Source organism: Botryllus schlosseri, chromosome 2 (assembly GCF_051294905.1).
Source record: "Botryllus schlosseri isolate E-star chromosome 2, Bs_hap1, whole genome shotgun sequence".
In the NCBI taxonomy this organism is placed as follows: domain Eukaryota; kingdom Metazoa; phylum Chordata; class Ascidiacea; order Stolidobranchia; family Styelidae; genus Botryllus; species Botryllus schlosseri.
The window spans coordinates 15,611,822-15,631,680 of record NC_137237.1 but is presented as its reverse complement, the minus strand read 5'-3'; the positions used below and the strand labels follow the sequence as shown (position 1 = coordinate 15,631,680).

Below are 19,859 nucleotides of genomic sequence, written 5' to 3'. Positions count from 1 at the left end.
AATATTTGTATTTATAATATTTATATATTGTAAAAAAATATTTAAAGGTAATGATTATGATGCTGTCAGCATTGTGTGTCTTGGAGTTAAACCAAAAGTACAATCAGCAAATCTAAGAACAGATCGCTGCTCACAGACTGAAAATTACATCCAGTTCTAAGAATGCGGACAACCTACTTTCATCCCTAATTTAGTCAATGAGGACGACCAGCTTATAAATGCTCGCCCATGTTTCTGACACGAGTATACGTTAAATCATCAAATCAATATTTGCCTTTTTTTAAATATACAAATACAATATGTATCATTTCCATGTCGTCGGTCACTATATAGTCAAATACCAATATTGAATTCTGGCTATGTAGGCCTATCCAAATTTTCTATAAAATAGTTCGGCCCACGAATTTATTCAAATGTTGGTTGCGGCCCGCGAGCTATAAAGTTTGCCCACCCCTGTAGTAGACTGACATAATTTTGTGATATGGGGCTTGAACATCAATCAAGTCTGGCTACCCCTGCTAGCATATCTCGCGATCAAAACGTTGTTTATATGTTTCTTTCGCATAACATACGAGAATCAATAATGGCATGCAATACAGGATTCGATCTCAGTCCATTTCTGTCAGGCTGTATTTTAATGTCAAACCGTTATTGGCATTTTAACAATTTTAAACCAAAATGCGAAGTTAATTATAGATCCTAAAACATTTTCATCGTCACAAACGACACCAAACTCAAGCAAACAGAAGATATTGGAATGACTGATTTTCTTCCGGAATTTCGCACTATAACTTTGGTAGCTTCCGAAAGCCATTGTCTGACATCGCCCTTTCCTTGATTTGTAAGTTCAGCACCAACAGTGTCCATCACGCGAGAATGGTATGAATTTATGTGGTTGAGCTGTAATGAATGTGGAACGGGTTGATTGCATTTCGTGAGTGACTGGGAAGTTACCTGTCTGTCACTCAGCAGTGTGACATCAATCATTTTGCTTTGAAACGGGACCAAGGTTATTGACGTTAAAGTTAAATATCGATAATCCCCGAACATATACTGAAATAGAAAGAGTTTCAATAATGTTGTGACCGAATATTGGCGCTATTTTTCTCGGTACTTTGGTTTCGGCTTCCTCGACAATCACGATGTTTTCCAAACGTATGCCAAATTTTCCGTCTTCATAATACCCCGGTTCTATGAATGTAAAGGATAATTGCATGTTATCTTTTGGTTTTGGATGACGCAAAAGCAATAGGTTCGAGGACAGGTACGAACAAGACATGATGAAGAAATTCATGCAATTAACCGATTGGCGCCGGCTGCAATTTTCGAAAAATTTTACTTCAATTTTCAAAATCGAAAAACTGTACCTTAATGGGATTCGAACACCTTAAACAAGGTGTCGTTGGATTCAGAACTTCAACGCGGATCCGATTGCGCCACTCAAATCATTTCGAGCACTGTGTCTGGCCACTTATATCGAGAGCAAGCCGAGAATAGACGCTTACGTGACCTTTGACACGAACCAATCAGGTTGCAGCAGGATGTAAACAAAGAACAAGCCCGGGCAAGCTTACTATGAGCTCTTATGGAAAAAGGTTGAAAAATGAAGGTTTTAAGCAAGATTACGTTGAATTGGAGATGACTGGCCTTAATGAATAGTAATAGCGTAGAGCTAGTATGTGGTTGCAGCTTTTAATCTAGGATGAACATGAATGGTGGCAAGTACGCACCAGCGTGCTGTGTCCAAATGCACGGGTTTTTGACAACTTTTCTGATTAAGCGACGATTGTTGTATACTATACTATAGGATTGTGGTAATGCATATTTTGACGATTTCATAGGCTCCAGGTCTCGAGCAAAATTTTCAAGCATATCTCATGTTCAGAAATATATATACTATAAAATATAGCTGCTGCCACACATCACAATTTTTGTGTATTGATTATGAAACTTGAAAGCTATGGAGATTCTATCGAATTTATGGATTTGAGTGGAACAGCATCTTCTTCTAACACCGCGGAGAAAGCTACGAAGTATTTCATGGAGCGCTATGCACACGATTTAGGGATAAAGATTGAGGAGACAATCCACTCTTTTTAGAAGCAATATTCTAGTGAACAGCCAATGTTATCGCAACTTGCGGAAAAGTGAGATAACACACTCAATGGAAATACACGTTCTCGGAAAATCCATTATTGATCGGTCTTGCACTTGTAAGACAGGGTAAGTAAGGAAAAAGACATTTTTTCAGAGACTCCTTCAATAGATATTTTAACCATGATTTATTTTCATATTAGGTTCTGATATATGCTCTCATGCATATGCATTGATTAAGACAATCCAGCACCTGAAGCTAAAAGGACTACATTGTGATTTGCATCAGCATCAGTGAGCTCCATCGTGATTGACAAGCAATCTCTCCACCGTACTCGCAACCGATCAACTCCTGCCTCAAGGTAGATTTTGGTGTATCTGGTGTCTTCAGTTTTATAACATTCCATCAAACACAAATAATCCTAGAACATTTTCATCTGGAGAATTGTTCATTCAACAAATTGGGCATCTAAATGAGCTTTAATAATGCACACCACTGGAATATCTAGACATGCACTGTTGGTACAGACTGACCATGGCACCGCGCAATTACGATCCGTAGCATGCTATTAGGCATTACGATATTGACAATGGAACTGAATTTGCACAATTGCCGAATATGTTGCGTCATTCATTTTTAATTTTCAATCTTGAATTAGAGTATGCAATTAGTCCATATATATTTGGTTAGTTGTGATGCACAATGCTGCATAGTATGACACCAGACAAAATTTTATACTCCTTGATTCTTCCGATCAGCTGTTCAACATGAATACGTTCTCTCTCCATCTTTCTTGTTGTGGAACAGTCTGGCTCAGGCATTTGACGGTGTGTAAATCACGTGCAGGAATATTTAAATCTAGATTCAATTTCTTGATATCAGACTCAATGGTGAATCCCTTTTCTGCCATGATAGCATTGCCTGGCTCACCATAGCTGAACTCCATCATTTTCTTACATTCCTTGTCGAATCCACATATTTAACTAATATTTCGATCTGAAATGCTCCCTGTGAATAGTTCCTGCATAAAAGTAAGTGTACCACAATCCATCAATCCTTTCAAAGTTGTATGGGATTTATTGACAGTCAATAATCATTCTAGATTTGAGAAATCATGAATGAATGCAAATGGTGCATTTTTAAGAACCACATATCTACATGGCCAAATCGCGATTTAATGAAGCAGTTACATATGGCTGACCCAATGGTTAAATACTATGCTTACAGCAATACTATAAATTTGACGTCAGTAGGATAAGTCGTGCAATTCAGAAAGAATTTAATGTAGTCGAGCATAAAATTTCAGCTTCTCCGCATCTTTTGACATTATGATGCTCCTCTGAGAACTGAACTTCACTAGCAATAATTGTCCGTCAATTTGTAATTTTCCTGGACGAGTTTACTGTTTTGTGCTTCTATACTTCTTCCAGAAATTTGATTTTCTTGCGTTTTATCCATCGACTTCCTCTTTCTGCAGCTTCATAAAAGATATCCATCAAGCCTGCACAAAATATATAATATGTTTATTTTACAGAGCAATACTGCTGTGCAGGCACCTATCAAGGCGTACTCGTCCGACTCATACAACGTATCACCGCTACCAATTTCAACTATTCGTCTCATTATTGAATATATTGTTTTCAACAATTTCAATACATTACACACCATCAAGCAACAAAACTGGAGTGGAATAAAACGAGACACACACCAAGTCGATTGTGGCATCAAGTGTGACTGCATTTCAGATTGGACTCATTTTGAAACACAGAATTGTTTCATCTAGATCAGTGGTTCCCAACCTTTTTCGACCTATCGCCCCCTTTTCAAGGTCAATACCGATCATCGCCCCCCAAATTTTGTGTACCGAAAATTGGGCATACAAACCTGTAATCACCGGCGGGTTGACTAAAAAAAAGGGTCAAATTTTCGGCTCGATGTCTAATTTGACACACGTTTGTAACTAAATTTCCATGGGTTGACTAAAAAAAAAAAATGTCAGCCGTTTTGACGCGTCATCGCCCCCCGTCGCCCCCTTTGTCCATTTTCGCCCTCCTGTCGCCCCTTCGTCATTTTCGCCCCCCTAGACCGCCAAATCGCCCACGTTGGGAACCACTGATCTAGATTCTAGATTATGTCACGATTCAATATTTTTGGTACAGTAATAGATACGTCATTTTCTTAATAAAATGAGAATTCAGATGACTACAAGGAAGTCCACATGCCTTTATCCAGATTTTACATTCTTCCATGCATGTCATTGGCTCTGGGAAAGGTAAAAGCGCACACCAGGAACGGTCTGGGTAGCCATCTCCATGTTACACAGGCTATTAGCGCAGTGTTTATCCGGCATTTATCCTGATAGATTCAATACACGAGCTAGAACAAAATATGACGATTTCAGCTGGGAACGGATCATGTTGCCTAACATATATCATATTAATATGATCATTGAATATGCAGACAAGTGTCCAGTGTAACAGTAATTTGCTAGATAATGATACGACTGTAGACTACTATTTACAAATGTCGATTCCATAAATAGAACGCATATAACGCCACATAATGGATACCACACATATCCTGACTCACTATTCCTCTAATACATTCTATTCGGTACGACAATCCTATAGTATACGACTAAGGATAATACAGCAATAGTTGCTTCATCCGAAAAGTTGTCAGAAATTCATTCATTTGGACATACCATGCTGATGCGTGCTTGCCATCATTCATGCTTATTGTAGGTTATAACACTGCATATACATACTAGCTCTATGTTATTACCATTCAACAAAGCCAGCTATTCCCAATTCAATGTAATTTTGCTAAAAACCTATATTTTTCAACCCTTTTCCATAAGAGCTAATAGTAAGCTTGCCCGGGCTTGTTCTTTGTTTACATCCTACTGCAACCTGATTGGTTCGTGTCAAAGGTCACGTAAGTGTCTATTCGTTGATGAGAAACGTATTACATTTACTGTACTGTTTATAAACCTTAACATGGATATCTGGTGACATAGGCTTCTTGTGAATCATATCGGCGAGGAAATCATGATCATGGAGATGGCTCAGTCGATCTAATACGCCCTAATATCGCCATTATCCAATAGATACAGTTCTGAGGGTTTGCACAATAAACACGCGCCAGACCGCAGAGTGAATGAGTCATCGGCGAGTGAGCGAGTGACGTGCGTGTATTTATTAGGTAGCGTAGCCTTCCAGGGCATTTACAAACCTTATAGAGCACGTAAATGGGTCACTTTAGTATTGATAAACGGAGATTGTCAAGACCTAACCATAAGGACAAACCACAAACGCATATCTTACTACTACGTAAGGTTTATGACGTTAGTTGGTAGCACGTCATACAAACATGATACACACGTTTGCGGGGAATACACAGCGTGTAGAATTGGTCTTGTTGCGATATATACATCACTATTAGCTGTTAGTCTGATGTAGATATAATGTTATGGGCATGTACTCTCCACAGAAACAATCTAAGAATGTCTACTACCGATATAATTCAGGATATAACACATTATGTTACGGATATTCGTGCCTGCGTTTGACACTAGTGTGGTAGTCTGCAGGAATTCTCTTCACGATTTTTAGAAGCGGTCTTGGGGTGACATAGGCATAACTAATGTTGTTTATTTTAGCCTTGAAGGTGGAGATTGGCTAGTTCTATTGAAAGAGACAATCCGTAAATGCCTTTCATTACTACAACGAAAGATATATATCGTTACACGACAGCTCTTTGTATATACTGATGAACACTTTTGCGTAGGTATATGCGCTGAGTAATATTGTATTTAGCCCGAATTATACTTGACTATAAGACATTATTTAGAATCGTATAGGCAACAACTATTCACAGACACAATCTATGAAGGTATATCACTATTAGAACTCGATACATATCCCGTTATGTGACCAGTATTCATCCATCTGCTTGAAGCTGGTACGGTAGGCTGCGAGAATTCTCTTCCCGGTTTTCAAATGCAACCTTGAGCGATGCAGACATAACTAGTATCGTTGTTTTAGCAAGAAAATCAGAAGCTGACAAGCACTATTCATAGAAACAAACTACAACAACTGGCTATGACGAATAAAACCAAATATACGACAGGGTATATGACGGGTATCGGGAACGCACGTTTCCGCGAAATGATGCGGTCGGCGGATATCTTTGTCACGCGCTGACGCGCCTATCACATAGATTTTGAACACCTTATATGTAACTAATATCAGATACGAAGATATGTGTGAACTTGTATGGACACTAGCTTTTCACAGAAAGAAACAACTATGCTCTAAGACGGCTAGAACAAAACATACAGTACGTTATGTGAGAGTGGTCAATGACGCGCGCGTTGCTGAAAGAGTGTATTTTGCAACATATTTATCTACGGTATTTGATATCCGATTTCGACGTCTTAGATATAATATATATCAAATATTATGGTATCAATGAACTTGCACAAACAATATCTATCCGTAGAAATAAACAGCAACGACCTAGCACGATTAGAACGGGATATATAGTGGTTCTGATACAGTACTCTTCCCTCTAACGGCAATGGGTAAAAATACCAACGCCGGCGCCAAACGGTTAAACAATCCATAACAATCCTTGGGGGCTGCTAGACTCCGTTTATACGTACGGCATATTGTGATCTACACAGGTATGTTACAGTATTATATCACCCCGTTGTATCATTGGCATGCCGCGCTAAGCCAACATGCCAATATATATCACGTGTCTTCAAATGTAAAATTATCAACTCTGAAAATCTGCCGAAGTCACATAGTCATGGCACAACTACATGCTATGGTGCGCCACTGTTTCTCTGCCGTTAAAAAACGTATTCATGTAACGTGTGATTGAAATAAAACAATATCTGTAGGCCTATTCAATCTAAAGGGCAGGCACATAATACTAACAATGGAGACGTCTTAATATCTATATTCTATATGTACACAATGAATATCAAATGCTTATTAATCCCATCGCCTGAAAGAATGCACCCTGGTGATCCGACATAGAAGTGAAGCTGCGAGCATGCACTCACCGTTGCTCGTAAACATTCCAGGTTGAAATGGGTATCCTTCAGCTTGCGCTCTTCCTATCGCCGGAGGATCTGGCAATGAAATCACAAGATATACAAAATTGAAACCGCATGTTTAGGCCAACATACATTCGTGAATGCTCAAATAATGCCCGATGCCATGACCGGTACCGTGCCGAAAATCTAGTCCTACATCGTAGAGATGCCTTCTGCCCAAGATGTCAATGTCATTGCCATCCAGAGTTTCGGGAAATATTGCCAATTCTATATCTGTCTGCGCCATCAGCACTCTCGTAAACGCTTCCTATACACATTGAAAGTGAGGTTTCGATTATGAAATTAATATTACGAAAGGCGGAAAGCACCTTTTCAAATGCGGTAGGCGTTCCGAAATGTAGTGTCCTAGTAACGTCCGTAGTGCCTTCGTAATACTGTCCTCCAGAGTCGATGAGATAAAGGTCGTCTGTTGTCAGTTTGGTATTGGTTTCATTCGTGGCCCTGAAGGTAAAATTTGGATGAAGAATTTGATATGAAAGGTACAACGCGGAATAAATGTCGATGCTCAGGACAAATTCAGAGGCACGTTCCCGTGAAAGTCTGGATGCGGTAACGTCAGGCTACCTGTAATGAATTACAGCCGCATTGGCTCCTACAGCAGATATAGATGAGAAGCTGATTCCTTTGCTTTTTTCTTGTGCGAGTCTAAGCGATTTTAATTTTTCAGCTCCACTCAATTCGTCTACTGTCCCTCCCTGCACCGTTTGCTCCAGCCACATTAGATACTCGCAGAGAGCTACCGCGTCGTAGATCTGTTGAACACATATCGTAAATACATGATGGAATTATTCTCCGAAATTATTCATCATCTTGAAGAGACTGGAAAACCGTTCAAAAGCATTCATGCATCAGAATTCGTTAGTGGTGATCGTGGCAGTCTCTTCTTTGTGATGGTTAATTAAATTGACGATGTGTAGTGACACTAGCCCCCTAACGTAGCGACTGACCTCATTTTTCATGCGACTGACATTATTTTGTACGCAACCGCCTCCCACTATTTCCTACCGCGTCCTCGTCTGATGTAGTTAATGAAAAGGGGGACTTACGTGTGCTTTTTTCATTCCCTCTATCTCCACCGCATTTTTGACTGATTTTGGCATTTTCACGGGGGATATATTTTGTACCTGTTGATCCTACGGTAGAAGAACAAAATAGTTGGACGAGTCCTAAATCAAACGCGACAGAACATTACGGAACGAGCTCATACCTTGTCCACCGCGCTGTACATCCCGTACGTTGTACTCTCCGAGCTCATCCATACCCTTCCTTTTACTTGTAGAAGATCGTTCCGAGCCACGTCTGTGCCAGCAGTGACCACGCAGGTATCCGTTACTTGACAGTCTGCAATCCAATGTGCAAGGCAAGGCGATATTTACAAAGGATTTGAGGGGTGTCGTTGTGATAATGACCCTGTATTTCCGTACGGCACGGGGAACGATTTCAACATACAAAAGCGTAACATATCCACATGAAACTAAACCAGACGCTTTTCGAACTGTCAGTCGTTAGTGAACGTGTAAGGCTTAGAAATTGCATTCATTGGCCAATACCGAATCGCATTATGATGAAGCCGTCTAAGGTTTTGAGGGATTTTGTATTTATCAACCTATTTCACGAGATACCTTGACATAGTTATGCATATGAAATCGTAACTGGTACCTGTCCTGGCCCATCCGTCACGGCAATGACAGCATCGTATAAAAATATACTCAATACCAACTCACTTGCAGAAGAGAGATAAGCGTCTAGTTCAGCGGTATCAAGTAGGTCCATATCGGCATACAGCTTGACACTGGTCATTCCTAATAAGGCGTACGAGGTAAATACAGGAATGTTGGATATATCATTCCCTCTGAGATTGAAAAGCCCTAAAATCGATAGCATATTACAACGGTATCAATCGTCTCCACTACATTTATTCACATGCAATCTCTTCTAGGCTCGTGAGAAACAAATACTCGGCATTCACGTCGACCATTTCTGATCGCATGTCTTTGACTTTATCCTGCAGATACAAAGAGTTATGGAGCCAATTTCGTAGGTATTAGTAAAGTACAATGCCTAATTTCGATACTCATTTGCCAGACATTTATGAGCATGAGGATGCGGCACAGTGAAAAACGACACCTTAGCACAGGTACTTATGAGCATGCTGACATGTCATTATGGGGACACATGAACATGCGGGCCAGACTTGTACAAACTACTGAATTTTCAAAAGGCGCAACTAGAACTAGAACTAGAACTAACGATATTTAAATATCGGCAACTAACTAACTAAAACACAACTAACTAAATTTAATTCTCAATCAGCTCATTCATTTTTATTTTATTCGAATTCGGCGTTCCAGCTTTCTACATGAGCGTCGGTACAGAGAAATAACTGAAAAATCAGACAGACAGAACTATACTGTAATCAGTACAGGATAAACTTAACCATTTTCTGCAGATGTTGCTGATTGCAGCGAATCAACATGAGTCGCGAAAATGTTTTTTCTTCGAATTTTGCCCTCTTTGGGGAATACAAAATCCCAGCATGCGAGAAAGCCCCTTCCACTTGGCGCAGATGTCGCAGTCATCCCAAGAAAATTTCGCCAAGTTTCATAATTCTGGCAAGTCGGTCATATTCCGCCAACAGTTTAGCACATTCTGACCCGGGGTAGTCACTGTTCCCTGGCATACTTTTTCACCTCAGACGGGCCTGATTTAACTTCAGGAGGACGACACTGACTTTGAGGTAGAAAGTTGAAGAGTGAGAGTCTCGGTTTCTTGTGCGTTGGAGAGCCAGTAGGAGACGACCCAGGCAATTTATGCAATTTCCTTTGTAAAGATACCTTGGGCGAATCCAGATCGTCTTCTCTTTGTGCCTGGGCAGGCATGGTCGGCATCATCATCACGAATCAAATCTCGTAAGTTTAACAGATGCGACAGCTTAGTTCCGAGATAATACTCGCCAGCGCACAGTAGTAGATCACTAGTTCACATTCCAATTAGTAAACAACCTCAGCGGGAGATCGCGTGTCGCTGCGGACTGTCGATTGTTGTAAATTTGCCGAGTTATCAGTAAACTCGGCATAATCAATGTATTAACTATGATCCAACAATGAGCATTGATCCTTTGTCATGATCACATCAGTAACCCGCAGTAGCCTCACTTGTCACGCGAGGAGAGTTCTCATCACGCAGGACACACGAGTGTTTTCTAGTTGATCGGCAACTAATATTTTTTTGAAATGCGCAACTAAAACTGGAACTAGAACTACTGAATTTTCAAAATCTGCAACTACAACTAGAACTAGAACTACGCAATTTTCAAAATCCGCAACTACAACTAGAACTAGAACTACTCAAAAAACTGTTAGTTAGTTGACTGTCATGTTTAGTTTGTACAAGTCTGATGCGGGCGCATCGGCATTCGACACTTGTGCAAGTGAATATACTGCATTACCCCAAACCCAGCAAATGCCTCTATATCCCCAACGATTGAGAATAGCCAATAATCAAGTCCCGGTTCGACGCCCCAACGGTAAACCACCACGTGCTCATGTGTCCTCCTCCCCGTATGTGCGGTCATGCTGATGTTTCCCCGTGCTAACGTAACGCCTGGACTGCATTTGTGTCGCGTGCTGATATGACTCCAAGGGAACGCCGAGTGTTTTATTGCGAATATTGCCACCACTCACGGGAAAGCTTTTGCCGGCGTATTCGAGTGGATAAATAACTATTTCGTCGCCGTCAGGAGGAGGTCTGTCTTCCCAAATCAGATCAATTATATCAGAAAAAGACTGATTAAATGTGATCTGGGATCTTCCGAGATATTCGCTTTGATACAGCCACGAATCTGGAAACATACGATTCACAGTTTATGCATCTAGATCTGTACAAGAAAACTGTGGAAAGTAGTTCACCGATTGAAAATACGAAAGGATTTGCTCCAACCGCGTCGCCGGACGCGAGCTCCGTCGCTATCCATTCTTCGATAGTTGGAACTCCTGGTTCGCCTGTAGGACATACGTTTGGAGTACTCACACACACAGAACCCGCTTATCTTCGCTAAAGGCTAACGTTGGGCTACTTCGGAGTAAAGGTGCGATGGGCATTACATCGAGCGAATTATGAAAGCTCGGAATTCATGCGAAAAATTAACGAACAAAAGTCTCGCATCCGAAAAGATTCTTGGAGGTACCGAACTTCAAGGTACAATTAAATAATATGAATATTCTATTAATTTGAATATATCATATGAACTAGCCTCGCATCTCTACGCTTTTAATATTAAAGTATAATCGCAATAATCGTCAGATCATATGTTTTCACCCGCTGAAGATACACACAATGTACAATGCGATATACAAGACACAGTGGGATGAGCTGATAGCGTCGATATGGCTATCAGACATTCAGTTGCCGTCTCTTAACCTGGCATCCACTTTTGGCCTAGTGACCGATGTCAATTGTTCGATGTTAATCTTTATTCGACTGTCTTTCTCCTTCGGGCGCTTTGCCTTGCTCTTCCCATTCGCTTCTTTGAGTAGGCCTACCTCCTTCACCTGGTATTTTTCTGGGCTTTTTATCAACGTAAGAACGAAAGGCATATGGCATAAGGAGCCCAGATAAGCCTCCCACGAATCGAGCCAGTATTGTAAGAGTAGCTGGCGCTATTTCAAGTGGAATAACTGTCACCAACGTTCATCAATATAGTTTGCGGCGTTCGCCATTAGTAATGAATTTTAAGGCTCACAATCCAAGCCATAATCATAGGGTCTTTGTTGCTTTCACACTTTATTTAACGTCCACTTGCAAAGTAATAATTATATTTATTACTTTTATTTTTTATTATTAAATATAATTATTACTTTGCAAGTGGACGTTGAACAAGGTGTAAAAGCAACCAAGATCTTATTATTATCTATATCGTCTGCTATCGGTTAAACGAATTATTCAATCCCAGCCCTGAAATCTAAAATGCTCTTGTAGTAGTAATCGATAAGTAGTTCTTTCCATGCGGTGGGAATATGTATCACCTATTTCTACTGTTGACTGGCGACATCTTATGGTAAATTTCTAAAGCTATCGCCCAGTTACAGAATGCTTTAAATCACGAAATCGTAGGCATTAGCGTATGGATAGCCGGATAAATGTTTAGATCGCAAGGTCTTTGGATGAAGAAATGACACTAATACTATACATTTTACCGAAGTCATTTCGCTGCCTCCGCTATACTCGTAGTTTGACTGCCGCAAAACGTATAAATACAGAAAATAGTCTGGGCTTTACCTGAGCGCATTAGTATCCAGTTGCAGTCCAACTGCTGCTCTGCTTGCAAAAAGTATCTTCCGTCAGTCCATACAGCGGCTTTCGTCAGCGTTACGACGGCTGTTCCCGAAGATCCACTAAATCCGGTTATCCAAACCCTTTTCTTATCTCTTGCTGCGATGTATTCACTCTGAGCAATATCGAAAGGATATGTTTCTGAAGGCGAAATCGCATTTCCACAACAACCGTATTGTAGTATTCGATCATACTGCTTCGGAGGTTGAAATGTTTTTCGGATAGCAATGATTACACTGGTCAACAAAATGAAGAAAAAAGTTGGCAGAACATCTGAGAGCCGTTTCCGGGGTTTTCGAGGTTGCTGATTACGAATATCACATTAGTTGTGCCAGATTTGCTCTTGTTCAGAAGGTATTTGTACTTCTAAAAAAAGCCAAAAATTACCGTATTCAAGTGATGGTGTAAACCTCTGAAAAGTTCAGGTTCGCGTGAACGCGAACCTTTTTGAAGGGTTCTTTGTGAACGCGAACGTGAACCTCGTGACGTCACATGACGTCATATTGCCAATTCCAACGCTTCATTTCAGTGAAGTGATAATTTACCATACCTAGCGACTACTCGGGCCACATAATGCCGCACTGCTGAAGTGCATACTGATTTTTTAAACGTCGTCAAATGTATCAACTGGGTCAATCAAATGCTATAATAATCCCATGAAATCGATATATTTCGACGCTTTTTCAACAATTTCGACGAGGACAAGCGAATATCAGCTTACGCCGGAACGGTATAGGCCAGACCGGACAAGTATTCGGCGTCTGAGTGTTGCTGCGTTGACATTGAGCAGAGTGTAAAACGGGTTTCTATACTTGCTACCGATGTTAACCAATAAACAAGTTATACAGTAGCCAACACCCCGATCGCGCGGATTTGGTTTTTATGATACGATAAACATATGAAATCCAGATGAGCCCCGTACGCTTGCTACGGTCATCATCATCACAACATTCATTCCGTACCAATGATCTATATTTAGTTGTTTAACAGACTATTTCGAGGGTTCCAACCATCCCATTTCGTACACGTCGGCTATATTGGGTGGTAATTGCCGTCCGTAGGCTCATACAACATGTTTTTTGAAAGTTTTTACACAATTATGGCGTAATTATACAACTTTCAAAATAACAATTTTTTTTTAATGGCCTTTCTTTGTTTAAAACATGTTTTTGTTTTAAACTAAGTATTTCAAACAACCATTTGTTTTAAATGCAACCCTACATGCTCGTTTGGTGTTGATTTTTTATGCTGCCAGCGCCACGCATAGAGGGACGCGCAGTTGAAATACAGAAAAATTTCAACCTAAAATGTTATAATGACGTGAAAATAGTTATATAGGAAAAAGGTTCACAGTGTAGAACCTACCGAGGTTCGTTTGTGAACTTGAACCTCTAAATTTCTGAGGTACATATGCAGAACGCGAGCGTGAACCTCACGTTCACACCATGCCTAAACTATTCACCCTTGAATATTTCACTTGATAGGAAGAAAATCGTAGTTTTTTCTAATTTTATACTGCTCATAAATAGATAATTGACAATCAAGAACCCTCATATCGTTCTCAGTCATCCTATCAATATAAACATGACCTGGTGCGAAATGTTTTTCTTTGTCAAAAAAGCAGTTTGTCAAGCCTAAAAATTGTACTTTTGCACTACGAAAATACATATTCTCCTGTATCAATTGGTCATTCTACCAAGATTAAAGAGGAGTATAGACGCATAGTGCTATAAAATTCGTCATTGAAAAGCCTAACTACAATACTTAGATGCATGACTAGAGTTTATTTATGTACATGATATCCGTGAAAGTCTATAGCTATGATAAATCTAATACCCGGAAATATAGTGCTGTTGCTGTGTTTTGATATAAAATGGTCTTTTGTGTGTAAAAATAACAAGTAGATTGAATTTCTAAACTTTATAGTACGACTGAGCCAATTTTCTATCTAGCCATTACAGCGAAAATGGGAGATGTTGATCAAAATAGCCCCATGGGTTATCTCGAAAACAAGAGTCAATTTGAAAAAACTGAGGTCATATTAGGAATCAGTGCCCTTCAGAACCTCCAAAACCACTCTTACGTTGTCTGCCTAAAAATATGTGTTGACCAGTGTTATGAACGGACGGCTGACTGCCTGCGAGAAACACTCCATTCTTTCGGTATAGTTAGTAATTACAAGCATTTACGTTGTTTAATATTCATGATGGTTCGACATCGACGATCAATTGGATATCTACCTCAGGCCTAAATTATTTCCTATGCTTTCTCAGCACGACTCAATTTCGAGCTAGGCTCTTGTAAGGCATCCTGCACGTGGATCGGTCGGGGACGGCCCAGGCAACCCTCCAACACTGTTGCTGGAATCGAACTCTGTCGAACTCGAACCTGCAACTCATTGATGCTGCAGAAGTAGAATTTACCATTACAGAACTATAGCCATTTACCCTCATTATTTTTAACCCATACATAAACATTAGTGAAGGACCGTGGATAACTTATAGGATTCAATTTAATTCTGAGATTAAATCACGATTGAATAATAATGCTTTGCAGACAATTATTTCTAGTCTCACCAAATGCTCGTCTTCGGACGGAACAATGTAAGCTACGAAGCTTTTCGACGTCATTTCCGATCGCAGGTCTTCGAGTCTCCCAGTGGTATCCGTGGCGGTTGGCGGTAAGTATATATTCTGATTGTAAAGTTTTATTTTACTGGAAACTATGTGTAATGTGCGCGAATATTGCATGCGCTCCTAACTTACGTTTGGATCATCACAATTTCGTACATCCGGATCTTGGCAATTTGCTGGTTGTGCGGCATGAAGAAGAAGCAGCGAAGCTGGTGAGTGGATCGAAATATAATGTAAATAATCATCATGTTGACATTTACATATGGGCCTACAAACAATATCACTCTTATGAGGAGCAATTTATGAGCAGAAGTCGCAACAGATAAGCGGCCGGTAGTAATATAGATACGGCTATAGAAGAACAGCGACAAAAATCTGCCCTATAGTGATGTGATGACACTATAAATCAGTGGTTCCCAACCGGTGGGGAATTCAGTGGTTGAAGGTGGGGAATAGACCATAGACGGGATTCAGGATGTATATGCAGGATAGTCTACATATTTACCGATACACATGCGCGATTATGGTTACCACTTAACTCAGGGGTCACCAACACGCGGCCCGCGAGGTCATCTTTTGCGGCCCGCGACATGATTTGAGATTTCGGAAGAAAGCTAAGAAAACCATTTTGAAGTGCTGAAATTGACTACAGGTTCAATATATTTTTGTTGTGTTTCAAAATAAGCTATTTTCATGTGCCCAGCATCACTATTTGTCACAGGCTAAAACGGCTTTGGTGATGGCAACAGCATTCCATTGAGGCAGAATCAGATGATATGAATGAGCATGGGCATATATTGCCTTGACGTGCAGAGGCTTAAACACTGCCATAACCGAGACGCTAAAAAACGGCCTATGGCAGTGGTTCTCAAACTGGGGGCGTGAAAGCATCTGAAGAAGGGCGGACCTGCGGTCAACTGAAAAAATTTTCGAGCTACGCGTGATTTACCTCAAATACATGGTTATTGCCCTGTGTGAAATTCGGAATTCATATCATACATTTCTCTAACCAACAGTCATAACCTTCCATGCCATCAAGTTATCCGTTGGGATTGCTAGCATTCTGGTTTCATTTTGTGATATTTCGATACGGGGCGCGCAAAATTTTTCAGTAAGGGGGACGTGTCTAAAAAAAGTTTGAGAACCACTGACTCAGTGCTTCCCCATAAGATCAAGCTTACGTGGAGATGGTCTTTCAGCTAGTAACGTTCCCAGGTATCATGCACAGCTCAGAGTTCAAAATAAATGAAATTGATGATAGTGATTTTTGTTGCATTTGTTACCCTTTAATAAAATATTATTTCTAATGTGGTCACAATTCCCATCGCCTATGTTAGGTAGCACAGTGTTGTACTGACGTAGGGTTTTGACACGTGGTTTCCTATTTGATATTGATACTGAATTCATGCGGCCCGCGGCTGCTACAAAATTTGAAAAGTGGCCCGCGACCCATTTTGAGTTGGCGACCCCTGACTTAACTGCTCTGAAATATGTGTATCGAAAATTATATTGCTTCTTGTTCACAAAAACTTATTATTTAACTCAGGATAACCAATGATGGCGTTATAAACACACCCAGCGTGACCAGTATGACGCGAAATAACGCGTTCGCTAAATTTTGAGAGTTGCCGGTATCGGTTCAAAAACCGTATTATGATGCAGTTATAGGCGATTGTCTTGCGTCCTGGTGTAGATTTACAATACCAATTCCCTGCTAAACTTCTGGCTAAATGTTATGGAGGGGCATTTTTAAAGGGTATTTAGGAGTTTTTGGTAGTGGGGAATGAAGACTCGTAATAAATCAGAATTGGGGGATGAAGCCAAAAGGGTTAGGAACCACTGCTATAAATTGTAGATCCACGTCATCGTCGCAGTGGCAAGCATGAGTGCTTACAACGTTTCAATACAAACAAAGACATCGTTACTTCGAACAGGGCGAGGCAAATTTGCAAATATTTACTGACATGTCAATTCGATTTCTCTCTTGAATTCAAACACTAAAATAGGAAATGCAGTCAGTCACTAGAGAAAGAACAAAATGGGCAGAATATCACATTTCAACACATAAAGATGATGGATTATATCATTCGAATATTTCCAAAAATCGTGTAGCGTGGGATGCGGAGTGATTTGGATTTTACATATCACTCGATCTCGAAATACGGTATAAATACGGTATATAATCATGTGATTACTGAAATTTTACGTTATGTTATATTAACTATTGGTTGCGAGCCACGGTCACCGTGATGGGGACTCTGCTTATAACCTGAATTATAACTATGTGATTCCGAAATAAGCGAGAGACGGATGGCGGGTGGTTAGCTGATATTCATTATACGACCTAGACCAGTGGTTCCCAACCGGAGGTCCGCGAAGCATTTTGAGGGGATCCGCGGAACCTCTACAGTTGTTAAATGCTTGATGACCTAATTTGTATTTATTTTTAATCAGGGAAAGCATGAGACAGTTTCGCTTCGTAATTGCAAAAGCTTTAAAACTCTCATCGTTAAAATGGTTGTCTTAGACGAAATACCCAACTGCGCAAACTCATTTTAGTTGTCAAATTGTCAATATCCTGGCAATTCAAACACATTCCTGTTTAGAGGTGTTTAGTTTGGGTTTGTAAAAAAATGAAATGTTGGAGATAGCAAGGTCAAACATGGGTGACTGCGAAATGTTTGCAAAACATTTTGGATTTGGAGTTGCCAGTCTCAGCAAAGTGATAAACAGTCGTTTGAAATAGAAATTCCTGAATTTTTTACTGATCTGTCCCAATGAACGAATTGAAAACTCCAATCCATTTGCTCCTGTGATATATAGCCACTAAATAACTTCAAGATGGGATGCTAGATAGACATGTATATAGGCTGGACGCGATATGTTCATAAAAAACTCACACCAAAAGCTGTCGTCGGAAGCGTTACGCGTTAATATTACATTCGCCAGCACCTTTGTGGAAATGGATTTTTGGCACTCGTTCATTTCTAATCGAACACGCGTATTTCCAAGACAATACATACGGCTGATACATTCGCTTCGAAATCATAGAAGTCTACCCAATTTTCACATATAGTGTAGGCGAATCTTCAAGAAGAGTCATTTTGTGGCTGTTTATCACTAGCTTACAATTAATAATTGCACAAGACAGATGACGGTTGCACGATCATTGAGCTTATTTTGAACGAAAACTTAAGGGGTTCCGCAGGGGTCCGTGACGGTCCAAAACGGAGCTGCGAAGACAAAAATGTTGAGAACCACTGACCTAGACTAACGTCATGTGGAAAGTGGGAAGAAATTATTTATCTTAGTATTTGTAAAATTTGAATCTGGTCAGAAAAGTAGGCGAGCATTTACACCGACAGCTGGGGAAGGATATTATTTCAATATGATTTTCATTTGTTGTGTCAGTCCATGGCCTGTTTCAATTACAGGCCATGGTCAGTCGCAATCGCGTCCTCGTCGTGGAAGTTAACAATTTAATGGACTGAATGATCTATTCCGATCGCTGTGTGGGAATACGATTTGTGACAACACCGTCCTCACACGATTCCACTTAAACTTAAACTTCTCCGGTCTATGAAACGGCCTTTGCTCTCCCTGGGATTGTTACTCGAGTTCAGCCCTCTACATAATTTCACCGAAAGAAATGCTTGTCACCCAATCAATGCAAGCATGGCAGGTATTACTTTTACACAGTTGGTGTATTTAACATCTGTAACTAATATAAAATGTATGAAACTTCGAATCTACTTACCTACAAGAACGAAATCGTACCCCATATTGAATCAAACCCAGGTTTGCTATATCCACAGAACATGAGCTCTTACATGCACGGCATGCACTACACAGTATGGTTGTCATTCATGGATAAACTTTTATTGCGCTATACAATATAATTTTCGATCAAACACATGCAGTGTTTGATTATGTTCAGGGAAATATGATATATAGGCCTTGATCAAATACCTCAACCTGAATCCATTGTTGCCGTAATTTCCCCATTCTATAATGCCCACACATCATCCTGGTGATTCAATACAAACCGATTTGCTGATATGAAATATATTTCGTGCGTTATGCTCTTCGATAGGAGTAATAATAAACTATTATCGCACTGGAGACGGTGTTAAGATCTAATAAACAAACGCAAGGTCGCAATAATAGTTGCACAACTGATATTGCACGTTGCCGTTAACTCTTGGACAGGGGCACACAAAAGCTTCCTTGAGTTTCACATTTCATGGAAATGCAAGTTGTTGTGAAAGCAATCTTACTATTGCGTGTTGTCGAATATACGGCCCGCTGGACGAGTTCGCCCGGATATCGAAAGAATACTGAGTAAACGAAAAAATTCCCGTGTTATCTGGCACATTTCCCTCAAAAATTGACATAATTATGAAGAAATTCTTCCACGTAAATGACCTCCGTAGATGTTACTTCGAACATGTTTATTGTCCAAATGTCCATATACCACAGTATAATCATTCTAGCCCGTATTATAACAAGTCTGTGATATCGAGACCAAATTCCGAGAAGGTGAATATACGCCAATGCTAAACTGCTAAACATGTTGTGTATGCAATTTACATAGTGCTCACAGAAAATAAGGCACATATCTGTGATGAGAGCTTTTTGACACAAAAGGACGCAGGCCTGTCAAGGCTATCTG

General features: G+C 40.2%; 1 protein-coding gene and 2 long non-coding RNA genes across 4 annotated transcripts; 1 reads left to right on the top strand and 2 right to left on the bottom strand.

Moving 5' to 3' along the window:
• Positions 1 to 601: 601 nt before the first annotated feature.
• LOC145433807 (xaa-Pro aminopeptidase 1-like) lies at positions 602 to 19,077 on the bottom strand. The gene is made up of 17 exons (XM_080311064.1): positions 18,945 to 19,077; positions 15,320 to 15,396; positions 15,131 to 15,247; positions 12,501 to 12,669; positions 11,132 to 11,224; positions 10,907 to 11,064; positions 9,147 to 9,228; positions 8,948 to 9,091; positions 8,431 to 8,564; positions 8,270 to 8,356; positions 7,788 to 7,975; positions 7,532 to 7,664; positions 7,296 to 7,470; positions 7,170 to 7,238; positions 1,115 to 1,191; positions 955 to 1,053; positions 602 to 900 (listed from the first exon to the last, which is right to left on the bottom strand). Exons 1-17 carry the CDS (start codon positions 18,967 to 18,969, stop codon positions 700 to 702), a joined length of 2,028 nt encoding a protein of 675 aa, XP_080167190.1. The 5' UTR covers positions 18,970 to 19,077; the 3' UTR covers positions 602 to 699.
• LOC145433809 (uncharacterized) lies at positions 1,490 to 3,806 on the top strand. Of its 2 annotated transcripts, XR_013913194.1 has the most exons (3): positions 1,635 to 2,223; positions 2,298 to 2,456; positions 3,630 to 3,806. It is a non-coding gene; the product is annotated as an uncharacterized LOC145433809 (long non-coding RNA). The 2 variants fall into 2 exon arrangements; XR_013913193.1 differs by having other exon boundaries at positions 1,490 to 2,456.
• LOC145433810 (uncharacterized) lies at positions 3,153 to 4,440 on the bottom strand. The gene is made up of 2 exons (XR_013913195.1): positions 4,318 to 4,440; positions 3,153 to 3,596 (listed from the first exon to the last, which is right to left on the bottom strand). It is a non-coding gene; the product is annotated as an uncharacterized LOC145433810 (long non-coding RNA).
• Positions 19,078 to 19,859: the final 782 nt, after the last annotated feature.